This window comes from Lygodium microphyllum, chromosome 3 (assembly GCF_053477565.2).
Source record: "Lygodium microphyllum isolate KBCC chromosome 3, Lygodium_microphyllum_v1.1.10, whole genome shotgun sequence".
Classification (NCBI taxonomy): Eukaryota; Viridiplantae; Streptophyta; class Polypodiopsida; order Schizaeales; family Lygodiaceae; genus Lygodium; species Lygodium microphyllum.
Genome location: NC_141137.1, coordinates 112,563,041 through 112,576,580, shown reverse-complemented (window position 1 = coordinate 112,576,580; position 13,540 = coordinate 112,563,041). Strand labels below are relative to the sequence as shown.

Sequence of the window (13,540 nt, the reverse complement as noted above, 5' to 3'; positions counted from 1 at the left end):
TGACAAAGAAGAAATTCAAAAAAAGACCCTCAATATATGCATCCAGACCTTAGGTCTAAGATTAGGCCAAATGCCCTTCTTGATGAGCCTTTCAGTAGAATGGCATTGATTACATTTGTAATGGACAAGAATGGAACAATGTATCTTGGAGAACTATAGCAACTCAATGTTCTGGCCCTTCAACACAATAAGCTTGTGGGGTAGATACCTTCTTCTCTAGGCTATCTTGTTGATCTCACTTGTCTAGACCTCAGCTTGAACTAGTTGAACAGAACCATTCCAACTTTATTGGTAACTTGAACAAGCTCATGATGTTAGATCTCCCCAACTAGCTTGAAATTTTGTTGAGATTGCCTTTCTTGTAAATCAGGACTATAAGAAGCCTGGACATTTTCTCTCAAGTCAATCTTTGGCTTTGAATGACCTTTTGTATAGTAGAGTTGGGAATTTTTAGTTGACCTTGTGCATTGATCCACTGATTTTTCTCAATGTGTACTTGAATCTGCCCATTAAATGGACCTATCATTCTATGAAGCCATAACTGGTGTAGATCCAAGTGTATCTAGGCCACTCATGTAGTTCTCAAAGTTCTTCTTGGACTTTAATAGCAAAATCACTGATGATGAGCCTTGGATGCTTAAGTTTCAAATTCTTATGTTGGTCTGGCACTAGGAATGGGCATTAAACTAGAGGTGGCATATGTGATCTAGTATTACATGGTCCTCTTGAATAAATGGATGACACAAGATTTCATAATATAAACTACTTTGCTTAGTCAATACCTTAAAGATGCATTAGAGGTTCCTTTAGCAAGAAAACCCATAGAGGGGTGCTAGACTTGTTGTGTCTATGTTTTCATTCAAGCCCACTCTTCACACCTAGCAAGAGTTGTGGAAGAAGACCCTTTAAGATCCATGGGTTCCAAGTACCACTATCATCCTTAGATTTGCTATTTCCATGAGGAGTATGCATCATTAAAAAACTAAGGATAAGAAGCTATTATCTACGCCATGAGGTGTGGTCTGTTATTTATGCAAAGACTAATCACTTTTCATCATCAAGAGGAGTACCAAATATAGTGGCACTTGTGGGGATTACAAGGCTTACAACACTAAAATTTACAAGGCTTACAAGGCTTACAACACTAAAATTTGCAGACATTGAAGCAATCTCTCATGTAGTATCTCATGGATTAATTAAGTAGGCTTTCATGAATCAAATGTCATGATAAGAAGCAAGAACTTGTAGATATTGAAGCAGGTTGTCATGAGTATCTGAGAGGTCCATTGGGCAATGAGTAGCAGTGAGCAATCACTACATAAAGTCAGACATGGCTCCTAGTTCTAGCTCGTTTTCTCACTCTTGGCATCCCAAAATGAGTGCATTGAATGCTACTCTATGGCAAGAAGCTATCTAGGCAGAGAGATACAACCGACTAACTAGGAGTCATAGTAAAGTAATGTCAAAGATGGATCAGCTGATCTCAACCATCTCAGCCAACACCACTCAAGCCAAGGCAACCAATGACAAACTTGTAGACCTTAGAACTCAAGTTGTTCAAATGGTTACACTTAAAAGGATGGATCAATGTGATTTATGAGCAGTACCATGGGCATTCTCATGGAAATTATGAGTACCACAAGCATTGGCATGGGTTTGATGAGCAAAGGTAGTAGCATGTGCCTACTTATGGTCAACATGCATCTGATGATTGTGCATATTATGAATAGCAACATGCATCTGATAATCATACAAATGTATATGAGTATGTACTTGGAAGCAACATCACTATCAATAATGGAGTGATCAATATCATCAACCACATAATCATTACTATGAGTAGCATGGGCATCTTGATGAGCAACATAATGCTTCTAATGGACAATGCCATGATGAGAGCATCTCATTGTAGCCTCATGAAAAGGAGACCCTATGAGTAACATGGGCATCTTGATGAGCAACATAATGCTTCTAATGGACAATGCCATGATGAGAGCATATCATTGTAGCCTCATGAAAAGGAGACCCTTGAGTTTAAGGCTCTTGACTTTGAATGCCCAATAGTAGCCAAGAATGTAGGGATCATGGACATGCAACACCTAGGGGGGTTGATGTAGTGAATGCAGTGGTGATTGGAGCCTCATCTACTCTAGCCCTACATGGCACGGTGGTTTATGATGAGTTTATGAAAGAGCTAGTGCATGCTAATGTGCGGGTCATTGAGGATCTTGCACCACAATCAGTGCTTGAGGATGACACCATGAATCACTTCTATGATACAATGGATGTACTGGATCACAATTATCCTTTTGACCCCGGTGGAAGTGCAAAGACCCAAGCTTAAATGGATGACCCTCATGCTCTTCATGCTTACTACACAGGTTATTCATTTGATCTTAGGAAAATAGAGCAGTACTTTGTCAATCCCACACTTTCAGCCTTGTAACAAGTCTTGATTTTGGTTTTTGAGGACAAAAATATTTTAGGTGGGGATGGAATGTAAAGAAGGGGAAATATAAGTACCTAAGGAAAATAGGGAAAATACCAGCTACACGGCCATGTATATAAGATATATGGGGTTTCATTTTTGGCACAATTAGTTAGTACAATTTCCCTTTCATCTTCATTTTATTCATCTTCAGCTTTCATGGTTTCCTCTCCCTTCTCTCTCCTCTTCTTGGCATTCTCTCACTTCTTGCTTTTCTCTCTCCTCTTTTTCCTCTCTTTCTCTCTTTTACTCATTCTCTCTCTCATCCTAGCCTTATTCATTACACACATACACGTGTGCATGTGCGCGCGTGCACACACACACACACACACACACACACACACACACACACACACACACACACACACACACATGAATGCACCCTTATAGCACCTATCAATGATGAGTTAGATTTTGGGACAAAAAACAAGAGTGTTGAGGGTTGAAATGACTTGATTTTTTGGCTGATTTTGCTATTTTTGTGGATTGAACGATTGATTTTTGATGGATTTTGTATGATGATTATTTGTTTTGGAAGTGTTTGGGGATGTTTTGGATGAGTTTGAATAGGTTTGAGAAGCTCATAATATTTTATAGTGGAGATATGGTGTTCTGACATGTTATGTTGATGTCATGTAGTGTCTGATTGGTTTTGTTGAGCTTCTATTTTGCTATGTTTTCTTTTGTATGAGAGGTTGGAATAGTAATTGATGGAGTTTGAGAGTGTTTGGAAGCTTATTTATTTGATTCTTGATGGTTTTGAATGATATAAGTTGAGAGCTAAAGACTTTCTGATGTCTTTGAGAGAGAGAGAGAGAGAGAGAGAGAGAGAGAGAGAGAGAGAGAGAGAGAGAGAGTGTGTGTGTGTGTGTGTGTGTGGTGTGTGTTTTGAATGCAATGTATAAAAAGAAAATATGTAATTTCTTAAGAATATATTATTTGAGAGAAAGAAAACCAGTTTGGGAGCATTGTATGCTTGTCGTGTAAGCTCGGTATTAGCTTAGGTAGATCGCTCAATTATAAGTTTAATTAATAGCTATGTACCCACATCATGAAAAAGAAAAGAGTAGAGTAGTTTATTATAATCCACAGAAGGTCAAATTATGACCCATGGGACGTTTCCAAATATGCAATGATTCTCCTCCCCCATGGTAGGAAAGGGTAGCTACAGTGAAAGAATGATCTATGTAGTGTGGTTCTCTCGAAAGCGTAACATGCGGGTGATGAGAGCCCCTAACTTCGATATAGGAGTAGTAGTCAGAAATTGGTGAAGTGGCCCTTGTAAATATCAAAGTCAGCCCATATGTGTGCATATGTTGGGCATGCCATAATCATGTGCTCCTCTGATTCTACACTCTATAGTCCACACAGCTTGCATAACCTCGTCTCTCTTTCTTGTCCACTCCATGCACTTCTCTCGATCAATAAAGTGTGTGATCAAGTTCAAAGTCGTGCAATACTCCGTCTAAATACCACTAAGAGCGGGTTGGCTATGTATGGCTGCATATGTGCCTCTGCCTGCATGTAGAATTCCTAACATGAAGGATAGATATGCATACTATAATAAGCAAGTTTGCCATTTGCTCCCTTGCTTTGATGTTTTGCTTGATACGCTTGTAAGAGGCTTGATTGAAATATGTCCATGCATATATCTTCGGATGCCATATCTAGATATCTATTCATTCCCCACCCTTTAAACTATTTTCGCATATTTAGCACCCATCCTGTTGAAAGCACTTTACTTTTCCATGTTTTCGGTAGGTGTGTGGTAGCATTCCATGCCTGTTTAGGGAGCCTACTGTCATCCATTTGACGTACTTGGGTGGCATATCTCAGTACTTGGATCATAGCATGTACCTCAATTGACCGACGTCCAGTTTCCAAAAGCATAAGTACATATGGTGTGGTGTTTTTAATGCCCAAATGTCTATGAATAAAAGCTTTTTGCAGCTTCTCAATGTTGTTCCATGCAGATGAGGAGATGGTTCCCCCCCACACTTCCACTCCATATAATACCGTCTGTCGAACATATGCATAAAAAATCATACAGTGTATTTTCCAACATTTAGTATTTATACGGCTGCAGTCATTTTCAAAGTGATAATACATGCTTTTCCTTGTTGCTAATTGCCGCTCCACACATGTATACCATCTGTGGTCTACAGGTATCTCAATCTCCAAGTATTTGAAAGTAGATACTACCTCTATAGACTGTCTCGCATAATGTACTTTTGGTGGAGTCTTTGATTGCTTGGTGTGCACAACCATTAGCTTTGTTTTTGATACATTCACCGTCAAACCACTATCTTGATAAAACCGATCAAGAATCCCCATGAAGTGCTGCATATGTTCCCTAGTATATATAAAGAAGACCACATTATCTGCATAAAGTAGGAGCAAGATGACAAACATACCAATATGCAGGCTTTTGGCTTCCTCTTCATTCATAGCCGTGAGAAGTATTTCCTCTAGCTTATCAATGCATAAACTAAATAATGTAGGGGAGAGCAGGCAACCTTGTTTAACTCCCATATTACTCTCAAATACTTGTGACATCCCGTTGCAACCTCTGAGGCAGCACACCACTCTTTGATGTATCGTGTAAATTCCCATGCATAGATCATTTGGGACCCCTAATTCTTGCATTCATTGCCATAAGCCAACCCTTGGTACGGTGTCAAAAGCCTTCTTAAAATCCATAAAATAGCAATACAAGGTTGCTCCCTCAAGCCAAATCTCATCCATAAGCACACAGAAAGTAACCAAATGGTCTATGGTTATGACTAGGGCGAAAACCTACTTGCCCATAAGCTCGTTTGTTAATTCTTTCTGCCCATTTACTCAATTGCATTTTCAGGATAGTGCTGAATAGCTTTGCCATAGCTGAGAATTGATCATAATCATGTAGTAATTTGTGAGTAAATTGCAATTTCCTCCCTTATACAATGGTTGTATCCAATTCTCCCGCCATTCTTGGGAAAAACCACATGCAAAAGCATGATGTATCACATGCAACATAACCAGTCTCGTCTCCTTTCTTGTCCGTTTCAACATCTCCGCATTCAACTGCAAAGTATCACATACTTTTCCATTAGCCATCTTGTTGAGGGCTGCCTTCAATGTTTCTAAAGTGAACAAAACACTAAATGGCTAAAAGCTATATGATTCGATTTTGGATGTTTTCCACCTAACGAGAACTCTCTGATCATGTATAAATCATTCATGTGTACCATTGCATAGTCTACCTATAAGAGTAATGAGGGTGAAGAGTAATGAGAGTAAAATGTGAAAAAGAAAGGAAACCATAACGCGAAGAGGTAGAAGAGCTCCTGAGATCTCCGTGAAGCGTTTTTTTAACTGATGAGAGAGCCGGCATTGGGCTGTTGGGTTTAAAAAACCGCGTCGAATCAAAAGAAGGGGCCTTTCTGTTACAGGTAGAGCTTCCCTGTGTCGAGAAAACCCCGCCGCCCCCCCCACAGTCTCTCTCTCTCTCTCTTTCCCCTGCTCGCGCCATTGAAGCTTCCTTTGTCTCTTCCGATGCGTCGATTCTTTCTCCCTTTTGACGATTTCTCTAGGTCAGCCACAGGTAGCTATTTCTCAAAATCAGAACCTCTTCGTCTCTCTCTTTTGTCATACTGAGCTATAGCTCTATTCCCCGCTTCTTTCTGTCTGCTAAGCTGTACAAAGATGTGTCAGGTTTTAGCACTCTAGTATAATGCCATTGCTGTATTGCATTGTAGCTCCGGAAGCTGTAATTAACATTGTTAAGCCTCAATTGGGGGGAAATATTGAAATTACCATGGGATACCTGTATCCCCACATGGAAGTCCTTTTAATCGGGCCGCATACACTCACGATTAGCATGTACCTTATTACTAGTTCTTGCATTGTTTCTCAGTCTGTATGTTAAGCATCCGCTCTGACATGTTTATGCTTTTATTTACAAGGGGTCACCAGATGTACCTTGATAGTGTGACCTGACTATCCCCTAGAATTGGGATGCAGCCCAGGAGAGTGTTAGAGACATGGGATGCACAAGCAGCAGCTTAAATCAACGGCATGGTCATCGTGATGCAGGATTAGAGAAAATCAAAGATAAGCAGATGCAAGCTATCTCCTTGGTGACTCAGAGAACCTGCTTTTCACAAGAAAGGAGCAAAAACCGTGTGCGCTCATGGAGCCCTGAGCACGTGCCGCACTGTAATGGTGCTGTACTAGTTTTGCAGAATGATTGTGATTGGCTGGTAGCTGAGGATCAGCTGGAAAGTCGAAAGGCACCAGTGGAGTTTTTGGATGATGCCAATGCAGGCACTAGGGAAAGTGAAGAACCTGTTGAAAGGCTTCAAGGGAACTTCAGTGACAGAAGTTCTCCTGCCAACAGGGAAATTACAAGATTGCAACTTGTGCTTCCACGTTTGCATTTTTTGGAGAGTCCCGTCAATTTGTGCCCAGAGCAAGAAAGGAGACTAAGATGCGCCAATCTGGAGGTTACTGCACTGTTATCTGATTTAAGCTCAGATGAATCAGATGACGAAGGTGATGGATTTGAGTTTGCTAAATTGGAGACTAATGTTTTGAGCTCGAACTCTGAACATGGAGAAAGGTTAGCCCCCATCCTTGATGGTGATGCCAGCAGCCGGAACATTCAGGGTCTGATAACTGATATCTGTTTGTCTGAGACTTGGGAAAAATTGCAGGGCTCCTCCATTTCTGAGCCAGAACTCCAGGTAAATGCATCTTCAGGCTACCTCGATTTGCCCTCAGGAGGCTCTGACAATGTATTGATGTCACCAGTATCTGTAGATTATTCTGAAGTTTCGTCCAGAGGTATTGTCCTGGAGGAATGCCCAGCAAATGGTATAGACCAACTAAAATGGTGCTCATCTCTATCAGACGATTCACTTTATTTTGCAGGTTTTGCACTTGAAACTCCCCACAGGGTTAATTCGAATAAATCCTTTCCTACATCTCCCTCTTTCAGAAACGATTCCATGGGAGTTGCTTCACCTTTTATTGAGGAAGTACCTGGCACTCCCCCCAGTTACGAATGGAGTCCTGTGCCAATTGATAGTGAGTGGGATTGTTCATCTCCTCGTGATTCACCAATCTCTCAGTCGGGCCAGTCACCCTTGTCAGAGTCTCTGTATGTTGGTGTCACTTCTCAGACAGGATTTTTAATTCCAGGTCTGCCCAATGACTTAGCTCAGATGTGCCTCATGCAAGTTCCTTTTATCAAGTATGATTGTTCCTACCGAATGGTCTGCAGACAATGGAAAACACTTCTCTCATCTGAAGAGTTTTTTAGAGCAAGAAATGCTTTGGGCATTCAAGAAGCACATATCTCTTTGGTGGTGCATGGTAACAGAGTTCAGATTTTTAGCTTACTGACTTGTCAGTGGTTTTGCCTTCCTCCTCTTCCTAGAGATGATGGTCATATTTCACCTAGCTGGAGGTTTTCCTCTGATTGGGTGCAATCTCCTGACAGCCATTCTTCCCCAGAGTCAGCCTTGGCATCTGATTTGGGGATTGATCCATATGATTGGTGGCAAATTGATTCAGTTGCAGTTTCAGAAGGAACCCTTTATGTCGTGGGTGGTGATAAGGCCGAACTGCATTCTTTTACTAGACCAAGCAAGGCCACCAATAAAGTTCACAAATATGATTTTTGTCAGAACTGCTGGGTCACTATATCCCAAATGCAGGTTCCACGCTCTCATGCAGCTGCAGTTTGTGTTGGTAAGTTGATTTATGTGGCAGGAGGAAGTGAAGATATAGAGGAAGGAGCTTCTGCAGAGGTCTATGATTCTGAGCAGAATACTTGGACTGTTATTCCAAGCATGAACACATCAATGCGAATGTGCATTGGATTGGAGCATAAGGGGTGTCTTTGTGTGAAGGGAGAAAGCATAGGGCCCGGCAGTGGAGTGGAGGGAGAGATTTTTGACTTAAAAACTCGCAGATGGGAGAAGATGACCTCTGGGATGAGAAGGGGTCTAGAACGTGGCCCAGTTGCATCTTGCAACTCAAATTTGTTTGTGGCAGACTGGCAGGATTCTTTGCTGAAGGTTTATATTTCTGAGGAGGATACCTGGGTAGTTGTAACCAAGCTTCCAGCTCGAATCAGTCGCCTTGTTGGGCATGCCAGTAAGCTCTATGGGCTTACAGGCAAAGTCAAAGTAGACCCTTACAACCGTCATGTCATTTCTGATGCGCCAGCTGAGGTTTGGAGGCTTGATTTGGGAAGAGGTTTTGGACATTTGTACAAATTAGACACAAGCCTTACTTTTGTTTGGGAGTGCCTGTGGAGAGATCCTAGGCAGATGGTAAAAACAAGAGGCCTTGCATGGGTTCCATGCATTGCTCACTGTACTTTGTTTGAAGATTAGGTGCTGGAGAAACTCACTGCATGCTCTGGCTTTACTTTCTTTGAAGCTGAAAATACATATAGCATAGGTGATACTACTCTCTTCAAGCATAAACTTTTTTAAAGCCAGTGAAAACAAAAGAAGGCTTCTCTACTATGATTAGTTAGATGAATTCTGAACATAATGATGTGGATGGGGATCCCCTGACATGAGAGGGAGTTCTTAAGTATCACTGGAGCTCATGTTTCTCACAGTGACCAGTAACATTGAAGGCTCCTGGTAAAGTCATATTCCGGCAGCACATGCAAAATATAATATTTGGGTGTAACCCTTGAATTTGCAGTCACTTTACCATGAATAAACTTGCATTTGTGAGTGGGCTTCCTTTGCCAGCTCTTCAACAGGCTCAACCCTTTTTCCTTGGTCGGTCTAGCTTTTGTTTTCCAAGAACAGAGAGGTGGTTTGGGCTGTGAAGTTTGTGGTGTCAGGATTTAAGAAACACTAGAAATATCCTTGAACATGATTCTTCTACAAATTTGTCACTAGCTCTTACACAAGTTAATCATGTCGCTTCACTTGACTCTTTGAAGTCTGGGTTCTGCAGCATCGGTATATGCAAGATGATGCCATTTGTTGAAGTCCCATTTAAGCTTATATGTAGCCGATGATGTTGGGACTTTGTGATAGCAAATGAGGACCTGTTCCAGATGGTTATGGAATGTAGTGAACTGTGTACTAGAAATCAGGAGATTTTGGTCTTGTGAAGACTTGAACATTGTATTTTTGCACAAGAATCCCCTGCCTTGCTGGTCTCCCACCTGCAGAGTTGTGGTACACTTCAGCAACAGCGAGACATGGTAGATGATATGGTCGCACTATTTCAATGCTAGCGCAGATTGGTATAAAACTGCCTGTTGAGGTGTGCTTTCACGGATACTTTTGATCACCTCAGGTTGTCAACCAAGTGTGGTGACGGTTTGTAGGGTCTTGTGTAGTTTTTGGTGAGACGTTACTGTAAATGGAAGAAAGCCCATGTTCATAGTCACCTACTAATTGAGGGTATCCAAGTCTATTTAAGCAGTCATGCCGATCTATACAAAAGCTGGGCGACATTCACTGTGTTGTGCTTTAGAAAGGGATTGCGTATATGAGATTATGTGGTATTGTGTTGCGTGGAGGATAACAATACTGGTCAAAAGCTTTTGAGAACATCCATGATTATAGTGAATGGTCATGAGCACTCAAACTTAATTAGGATGATTAGTACAAGTGCTGAGAAAAGCTATGCACATGATTAACTTCATACTCCATCCATTCTGTGTGAGTTTGTGAGCTTTGCTAAGATTTACTAGTGAACAATCATCTTTACACATTAAGACAATGGGTCATGTTTGTTAAAACAGCATAATCATGTTGGTTTGGCATCATAAAGATGGGTAGGGCAGGAAGTGATAAGTCCCCTTGTTCTTAATCCTTATTGCATTGACCTCCTTCCCTTGGTCTTGTACTCAAAATGGATGTAGTTGTTAGGAAAGTCTTCGAGCCTTTTTTCCTTTTTTCTTTTAGATTGATTGTAAGCTCCTCCTTGGTTGCCTTGTCTTCAACTTGCTTATGGATGTTGGATATTTCAAAGGAATGATTCTCATCCATGAAAAGATGTAGACAAAAAAAAGGGATTCATATTTATATTAGAGGTTATAGCATTTCTTTGTTTGTAATGAGCATGTCTCTTCTTGGCTATTGAAGAAATTTTCTCAATGTATTGATTAAGTTTTCTCGTGACTTGGCATATTGCAAGGTTAGAGGGATGGACAAGCAATTGCCATAACAATAGTGCTAGACATTTTCTCATAATAATATTGTTCAAGATCACATAGTACAAAAGGGATTTGTGGATGATGTCTTTAAAGGAGAGTCCAAAGTTCTCTTGTTAGACTATTTCCTTGTTTTGAGCACATAGTTACATATTAAAAGAAAAGAAAAGAGGTGACTTGGGAACTTTATCATCATTTCATAGAAACATACAAAGAGGGAGGAAGAGAGACCTAGGGTTTCTACTAGATGGGAGATCAATGCATTAAATTGTCTCCAAAGTGGTTTACATTTTAAATGCCTATACATTTGGTACCTAGGACTTCCACAGGTAGTTACATATCCACTTTATGCTTGAATAATTCTCCCAAGTGCCATATTAGGAGGGTAGGCTAATTTTGACCCCCAAAAGCAACATTTTTTCTTTCCTCTCAACAAATGGTATTTTCCATATTTAATGGTGCTTAACCATATTATCATCAAAGCATTTTTCATGCTATGTTTTGTTCTCTAATCCTTATAAATCAATATTATACTAAAAAATTCAATCTACACTATTTTCTCTTACCTTATATGTTGCTTAGGAACATAAGTAACCGTAAGAGGAAAGCAGATTTGCATGTTCATGTGGATGAAGAGTACGTTTTTACAAAGGCCCATTATAACAATCTTGGCCTAGATGCAATAACTACTTCCCAATATCCTTTAGAGGAAAATAAAAATATTGATCTTTAGATGGGTTCCTTATACCAAATGACCCTAATACTAGCTTAAATCCACATTTTGATTGTACTTTTTCATTCCTAACTTTTTTTTGGGAGTAGTAAACAAGGTCAAGTAGGTAATTGCAAACGCTCGAGTGGCAATATTCAATATTATTAATCCATATTATATGACACTCATCAATCTTTGTTACAATCCTAGGGTTCTTTAAATATGTTATAGAAAGCCTTGTAAGGCTAAAAAAACAAAGTGGAGAAGCTTGAAGAAGAATTGAAGCAGTTCAAAGACTATCAAGAGATGATAGAGGATGCACAAATAAATTTGACCTTGGAGGAGAACAATGCTTCGCTGACATCGCTTTTGGAGGAAATGGAGAAGCATAAGAATATTTCCTTGGTCCATCCTCATTTTATAGATAATTCATCAAGCATTATGCCATACTTGTAGCACCCTTGACACATCGATTAAAGGAGTAGTCAAAATTTTAAGAATGTTATTATTGATTGCAACATTAACCAACTAATGAAGGAAATGCTTAGTTCAACCCCCATCCTCGTATGCCCTGACTTCTCGAAAGAGTTCACCATTCAGTGTGATGCCAGTGGTAGTGATATACGTGTTGTCTTGTTACAAGAACATGGTGCGATTGCTTTTGAGAGCTATAAGGCTTGATGAAAATGAGATGTAGATGAATATTTATAACCGGGAGATATTGGCCATCCTTTATGTTGTTAAAAAATGGCACCATTACCTCTATGGCACCGATTTAGAGTGAAGGGTGACCATCAAGTTCTCCAATACTTCTTGACTCAGTCTACTTTGACTCCTAAGAAAAGGCGATGGGTGGCAACTTTGCAAAATTATGATTTTGACATCTCTCATACTAGGGGGCAAAGACAATGTAGTGGATAATTCATTGTCATGGATGTGGACATGTAGAGTATCATCCATATCAGAGTTACATAGTGATTGGATTGAGGAGCTCCATGAGGCCTACTTCTTGCTAAATGAGGAATTCAACCACATATTTTAGAAATTACAGAATGAAATAATGGAAGAAAACTCCCAACATTAACTCAAAAATGTAATTGTATGGCCCTATGGTAAGATTGTCATCCCCCACACTTCTCCCTTCACATGGAAGATCATGAAAGAGATGATGTTAACCCTCGAAACGACACAAGGTGCAAGCGGAACGACACAATGCGCAAAGAAGGCTTAAGAAGAAGCATAAGAAGATAATCTGATGAAAAAAGAAGACCAAAAAGTGTGGAAAAAATTTAAAAATTAAGAATAGGGTGCACAAGAGATAAAGTGCATTTTAGTCATTTGTAAAAGAGCACCAAGCTCTCTCTTGTGCAAGTTGTAAATGAAAAGGCACATATAAAGGAGCCTTGAGAATAGGAAAGAATAGGAAAAGAGTGGAAAAGAGAACCAGGACCGGACGATTGGTCATGGAAATGGGTTGGGTGCCCAAGGGGAGAAGGGCATGCATAAAAAGCCAAGAAGTTAATAGATAAGCTCATTCTTGGTGTGTGTGCAAACTAGATCTCTTCTTGTTCTTGTTCTTGTTCTTGCTTCTTACTTGTGCATGAGAGTGGGAGTGTGAGAAACAAAGAGTGTGAGAGTAAGGGATTATGGAGAAGCTCCTCTTCTCCTCTTCTCCTTCTTCTCTTCTCTTTTCTCGTGTGCACGACTATGCAAACTTGTGGCTCTCTTCTTGCTCTTGTGTCTATCTTATTGTGTACGAGAGAGGGAGAGAGGGATTGAGAGAGAGAGAGGGAGAATGTGAGTGAGAGTGAGGGACTTGAAGAAGCTCTTGCTTCTCTTCTTTTTTTCTTCTTCTCTTCTCTTTTCTTCGCACAACGAGCATGGTCGGTGGAGCATAGAGATGGAGCTTGCTTGAGTGCATTCCTTGAATCTTGGAGCTATTGTTTAACAAATTTAGGTGGCTAGACTATAATGAATGGATCGGCCACTAAGCTCACTATATTCAATTGGAGAGTGCACATTGGTTATGTGAGAGGTAGCCATAGCTCGGTTGCTTGAAACATTTGAATCAATAAATGGTCCATAGGCTTGGCAATATTGCTCATGAGAGCACCGACATTTTGTTTTCATTACTAAGACAAATGAGTTTGAGTAACTATGC

General features: G+C 40.3%; 1 protein-coding gene across 3 annotated transcripts; it reads left to right on the top strand.

The window, feature by feature from the left end:
* The first annotated feature begins 5,785 nt into the window (after positions 1 to 5,785).
* LOC148038769 (uncharacterized) lies at positions 5,786 to 10,567 on the top strand. Of its 3 annotated transcripts, XM_087674614.1 has the most exons (3): positions 5,853 to 5,922; positions 6,229 to 6,312; positions 6,438 to 10,567. In XM_087674614.1, the coding sequence occupies exon 3, from the start codon at positions 6,514 to 6,516 to the stop codon at positions 8,872 to 8,874; it is 2,361 nt and encodes a 786-aa protein (XP_087530740.1). In that variant the 5' UTR covers positions 5,853 to 5,922; positions 6,229 to 6,312; positions 6,438 to 6,513; the 3' UTR covers positions 8,875 to 10,567. The 3 variants fall into 3 exon arrangements, with proteins under 3 accessions (XP_087530739.1, XP_087530740.1, XP_087530737.1); XM_087674613.1 differs by lacking the exon at positions 6,229 to 6,312 and having other exon boundaries at positions 5,786 to 5,922; positions 6,436 to 10,567; XM_087674611.1 differs by lacking the exons at positions 5,853 to 5,922; positions 6,229 to 6,312 and adding an exon at positions 5,929 to 6,074 and having other exon boundaries at positions 6,436 to 10,567.
* Positions 10,568 to 13,540: the final 2,973 nt, after the last annotated feature.

Bases quoted from the DNA above. Each gene is read 5' to 3' on its own strand.
- LOC148038769 (XM_087674613.1), top strand. From the start codon at position 6,514: ATGGGATGCACAAGCAGCAGCTTAAATCAACGGCATGGTCATCGTGAT.